This window comes from Triticum urartu, chromosome 7 (assembly GCF_003073215.2).
Source record: "Triticum urartu cultivar G1812 chromosome 7, Tu2.1, whole genome shotgun sequence".
In the NCBI taxonomy this organism is placed as follows: domain Eukaryota; kingdom Viridiplantae; phylum Streptophyta; class Magnoliopsida; order Poales; family Poaceae; genus Triticum; species Triticum urartu.
Window position 1 is genome coordinate 608,063,061 of NC_053028.1, and position 5,641 is coordinate 608,068,701.

The following is a 5,641-nucleotide window of genomic DNA, read 5'->3' on the forward strand; positions in this document are numbered from 1 at the left end:
TCGCTGGTCTTGGCAATCAGGAAGAGAATTCTTGTCCACAGCACCTCCGGTCGAACATGGAAGCGTGTATCCCTTCTCGAAGGCGTCATTGCGCAAGTAGTCGACTGACCCGTGGGTGTTAGTTTCAAATCGTGTAGTGGTCGGTCATTGTTGATATTGTATTGTACTCTGCTTAATAATTAATAAGAGTGGTTACGTATGGCGGTAATGCAATGGCAGGGCAGTTAACTTTTTTTTTGAAAGAACAAATGTTTCTGAGATGATATGATAAACACAAGCTAGTGAATTGTGTGAATGCACTTACATGACATGTGTTGACAAAATGAAATGCCCCATCCGTGTGCCAGCGTGCCCTCTCTTTCCCTTCAAGCGATGGCACGATGATCACCACCAGTCCACCACCCTAGCAAGCACTCATGACTAGCTGACTACCTCATCTCACACAACACCACCACCACGCCCAACAAGGAAAAAGAACAAAACAAAGGCTCGTTTCCAGCCCCCAACACCCCGGACCAGAAAGGAAAACGCACGGCACACAAACTCCGAAACAGAGCAATCGGCCAGCCGGCCCCACCCGTCAGTTTCCACGGCACGAATGATCATTTTCGTTCCATCGATATTCGAACGAAAGATGCCACGGCAATCGCATGCATGCAGCCTTTTCTTTCCCTTTCTCTCCCGCTCTCGCTCGCACCGTCGCACGACACGAGACGAGAAAAAGCGAGCAGCGACGCAAAGCAAAGCAAAGCGAAGCCACCCCCATCATCTCTGCTCCGCTCCGCTCCCTCCCACGCTTTTCTCACTCCCCTCCTCGGGCGCCCCTCGCCTCCATCATCCCCCCCACCGCTCCAATGGCGTCGTCTGTCTCTGACCCTCCACTCCTCCCCGTCGTCGTCGTCCTCCTCCTACTCCTCCTCTCCGCCGCCCCATTCCTCGCATTCTCCTCGGAGCCTCTCAACGCCGAAGGTATTCGTCTTTCCGCGCACTTGCTGCCGCTGTTTATGGCCGTCGTGGTGGATTAGTTTAATCACCTGCGGGAGTGCGGGCTCACGTGCAGTGATGGCGCTGGTGGCCATCAAGCAGGGGCTGGTGGACTCGCGCGGCGTGCTGAGCAACTGGGACGAGGACTCCGTCGACCCCTGCAGCTGGGCCATGATCACCTGCTCCCCCCGCAACCTCGTCATTGGCCTGTAAGCTCCGTCGCTCCCTCCCTCCCGTATCATCTTCCTTCTCACAGCTCCGTTAATCGGTCTCGGCCGGCCGCGTTTCAGGGGAGCGCCCAGCCAGGGCTTGTCGGGGACGCTGTCCTGGCGGATCGCCAACCTCACTAATCTCGAGCAAGTGTGAGTAATCATCCAGTCCAGATAACCTCTGTTACTTTCTTGCTTGTTTGTGCGCGCTTCAGAGTTCAGACACACTGATGGGTCGATTGTGAGTAATTTCCAGGCTGCTGCAGAACAACAACATCACGGGGCGGCTGCCGCCGGAGCTGGGCGCGCTGCCGAGGCTGCAGACGCTGGACCTCTCCAACAACCGCTTCTCCGGCCGCGCGCCCGACACGCTGGGCCGCCTGTCCAAGCTCCGGTACCTGTGAGTGAGCCACCCCTCAGTACTGTTACCACTACGTACTACCCAGTAGCCAATACATGGACGATTGTTCAATAGTTAAGTTAGATGTTTATATGTTGTTTTTCGCTGTAGGAGGCTAAACAACAACAGCTTGTCGGGGCCGTTCCCCGCGTCGCTGGCCAGCATCCCACAGCTCTCCTTCCTGTAAGCTCTACTAGCAAATCATCCCCACCATTTTGTCCCTTTAATCGGCTGAATTTAACCCGTGATCCAATGCCCGTTGCTGCTCGTGTCCCCAGGGACTTGTCCTACAACAACCTCTCCGGCCCTGTTCCGCTCTTCCCCACAAGAAGCTTCAAGTGTGCACTCGTCCTCTTGTCCAATTTTTTGATTTTAAAGAGCACACATCGAACCCAATGCCGCACTTCTCTAACCAAATGAACTTGTACTTGTGTCTTGTGCAGCATCGTGGGCAATCCGATGATCTGCGGCAGCCATGGGGAATGCGCCGCCGCGCTGGCGCCGGCCACCGGGCCCTTCCCGCTGGAATCCACGTCCACCCCGAGCAGCAGTGAGCACACCCTAACCTCTATCCATTGCTACCCCTGCCTGTCTAGTCGTGGCTGCTTTTGCTTTGCTTTGCTTTCTGGGAGTGCGTGGTGGAGAGCGAGAGTTCTGTCTTCCGTTCATTTCCGCCCCACTCTCCCTTTGCCCTGTAGCGCGCGATTGCGACTGCGACTGCGATTGGGAGCAGACGTCTCTCCTCCACTCCTCCCGTACTGTGGGGACAACAGCTGAGCTGAGCTAGGGATCATCAACGTTTAATTTTGTTTGGGCATTCTTGTGCAGGGAGCAGGTCAAAGGCTGGCGCGGTGGGAGTGGGGGTAGGGACAGGCCTGGGCGCCTCCTCCCTGCTGCTTTTCGCCGTGTCCTGCCTCCTTTGGAGCCGCCGGCGCCGGCACCGCTGCCCCTCCCTCCTCGGTAAGCGCCGCCGTCGATCATCCTCCTCCTCTGCCACGCCTCTGCACGTAGCACGTCGATTGAACATCGTGTCAATGGTTCACTATTGGATGCAGCAGAGCAAGGTGGTAGGGATTTGGAGGGCGGCATGGTGGCGGCGCGGCTAGGGAACGTGCGGCAGTTCGGGCTGCGGGAGTTGCACGCGGCCACGGACGGGTTCAGCGCGAAGAACATCCTGGGCAGGGGCGGGTTCGGGGACGTGTACCGGGGCCGGCTCGCGGACGGCACGGCGGTGGCCGTGAAGCGGCTCAAGGACCCCAGCGGCGCGTCCGGGGAGGCGCAGTTCCGCACGGAGGTGGAGATGATCAGCCTCGCCGTGCACCGCCACCTGCTCCGCCTCCTCGGCTTCTGCGCCGCCGCCTCCGGCGAGCGCCTCCTCGTCTACCCCTTCATGCCCAACGGCTCCGTCGCCGCCCGCCTCCGAGGTACGTATCATACGTCACATGCACCGATGCATTACATACACGTTAACGTTGGCGCCGGCCGTGACCGAGAGTGAGAGTGAGACCGACGGGGCGGTCCGCGGGCAGGGGACCATGCATGCATGGGATGGGAGGCCGTAGTCTGCCCAGCCACGCCCTGCGCATGGCAGTCAGTGCCTCAGGCGTGGTCGCGCCCACCGCGCCCTGTACTTGTCGCTGCGGCCTACGCAGAGCACCGCTCAGGCGAGACAGGCCACCGCGCTCACGTTTTGTCCGCATCCTGACCGCCTGCCGCGGCGCCCGGCACGCCCCTGCACCATGACTACTGCAGCGGTGCGGTGCTCCAGTCACTACAGTTACTTCACTGCCCAGTGGCCACTTACGGCGGGGCACGGGCGGCAGGGCGCGACCACGAACACCGCCCGGTCGGTTCACAGGCGATATGCCATGCCATGAACCGCGGCCGTGTCCCACTCCATGGCCAAGAATACGTACGTGGTCCCAGCCGGAGGCGTAGACGTAGTACCAGGGCGCAGGCGCAGCCCAGGATTACGTTTTGTTTCATGCTTCCTTTCGGCCTGCTTGCTGCAGCCGCGACAGGGAGGGCAGGGCAAGGCAGGGCAGACGGCAGAGCACGCAGACACACACACCGCTAGTACTACGAGCTCGTGTCTGGTCGCTGCTGCAGCCTGCATTAATTACATGCTACGCTACTGTATCTGGCACGTAGACTGGTACCTTGGGAACGTATGTACAGTACGTTCCCACTTGTATGTATGTATGTATGTATGCATGTATGTATGTATGATGTTTGGGGTTTGCCGTGTGTGTTGCAGGGAAGCCGGCGCTGGGGTGGCAGACGCGGAAGCGGATCGCGGTGGGGGCGGCGCGGGGGTTGCTGTACCTGCACGAGCAGTGCGACCCCAAGATCATCCACCGGGACGTCAAGGCCGCCAACGTGCTGCTGGACGAGCACCACGAGGCCGTCGTCGGCGACTTCGGCCTCGCCAAGCTGCTCGACCACGGCGACTCGCACGTCACCACCGCCGTGCGCGGCACCGTCGGCCACATCGCCCCCGAGTACCTCTCCACGGGCCAGTCCTCCGACAAGACGGACGTCTTCGGCTTCGGCGTCCTGCTGCTGGAGCTCGTCACCGGCCAGCGCGCGCTCGAGGTCGGCAAGGGCTCCGGCCTCAGCCTCTCCCACAAGGGCGTCATGCTTGACTGGGTACGCGCCATGTCCATGCTTCTCTACTCTGTCTCCATTGAAGCCGAACACCAAAGCATTTTGTATCTGATAGCATATATGTTTGGTCTGTTCATTTGAAAGGTGAGGAAGGTGCACCAGGAGAAGATGCTGGAGTTGCTGGTCGACCAAGAGCTGGGCCCTCACTACGACAGGATCGAGGTGGCCGAGATGGTGCAGGTCGCCCTGCTCTGCACCCAGTTCCAGCCGTCTCACCGGCCGAGGATGGCCGAGGTGGTGCGGATGCTCGAAGGCGACGGCCTCGCCGACAAATGGGAGGCCACCAACCGGCCGCCGCACGACGGCCTTGGCCACGACGGCCACCGCAGCGACCCCGACGGGTGGGGCTCCTTCAACGACTACCATGACAACGGCGGCAGCAGCCTCGGCAGCGACGAGGCGCGGTCCATCGACATGGCGGAGGAGATGGAGCTGTCTGGACCGAGGTAGCTGTCTGGGGGGATGGGGATTGGTTGTTGCTAGCTAGTAGTAGTTTCATAGTGAGTAGTATAAGATGTTCAGTTTTAGACAACGAGTGAACGAGATGTGTAGCTTCTGATCAAGCCTTTATTTCCCTTAGAAAAATGTAAAGAAAATTTGTTGGCTTCTCTTTTATGGGAAGAATCCATTTCCGCACACAAGCATCAAGAACCGAGAATTTCATACACTACTTCAAGATGATCTTGTTGACCATCAGTGGCATCTCCATGGTACCTCATGGTTGCGCTTTTATCTTGCTCTTTACTTTATTTGAACCCTTTCGTGTGTTTCAATTTGAATAATTCGGTTTGTAAACTCTAAAATTGTGATATTCGTGAATTATGTGAACCTAGGTTTGGATTTAATATGTATTCAAATATGTAGTTGAAATATAGTATGCAAACTAAAACTAGAAAGATTTGAATTTTTTTAGAACGTTATGTTTAGGGATTAGCTAAAAACCACACTTTTCAAGAGGAGCAAATATACTCCTGTAAGAGCATCCCTCTGATGGGGAACGAAGCATGAAAATAGAAAATTTTCCTACGAACACCCAAGATTTATCTAGAAGAAGCATATCAACGAGAGGGGAGAGTGTGTCAACATACCCTCATAGATCGTTAAGCGAAAGCGTAAATCACGCAGTTGATGTAGTCGTACTCGTCACAATCCAAACCGATGAAGTACAAACGGACGACGCATCTGCGTTCAGCACACGTACGGCTCGATGACGTCTCCTCCTTGATCCAGCAAGCGAGGGAGGAGAAGTAGATGGGATCTCCTGCAACACGACAGCGTGACGGTGATGGTGGTGGTGTGATTCCTGCAGGGCGACGCCAAATGCTACCAAAACAACGAAGACGGAGGAGTTATGAAGTAACGGGAGAGGGGGGGGGAGGCT

The 5,641-nt window shown here is 57.2% G+C and overlaps 1 protein-coding gene across 2 annotated transcripts; it reads left to right on the forward strand.

Moving 5' to 3' along the window:
* Positions 1–722: 722 nt before the first annotated feature.
* On the forward strand, positions 723–4,930 carry LOC125522275 (probable LRR receptor-like serine/threonine-protein kinase At2g23950). Of its 2 annotated transcripts, none has more exons than XM_048687351.1 (11): positions 723–969; positions 1,061–1,193; positions 1,275–1,346; positions 1,450–1,593; positions 1,705–1,776; positions 1,872–1,931; positions 2,037–2,143; positions 2,422–2,553; positions 2,652–3,017; positions 3,851–4,242; positions 4,345–4,930. In XM_048687351.1, exons 1-11 carry the CDS (start codon positions 855–857, stop codon positions 4,708–4,710), a joined length of 1,959 nt encoding a protein of 652 aa, XP_048543308.1. In that variant the 5' UTR covers positions 723–854; the 3' UTR covers positions 4,711–4,930. The 2 variants fall into 2 exon arrangements, with proteins under 2 accessions (XP_048543308.1, XP_048543307.1); XM_048687350.1 differs by having other exon boundaries at positions 724–969; positions 2,649–3,017.
* The last annotated feature ends 711 nt before the right edge of the window (positions 4,931–5,641 follow it).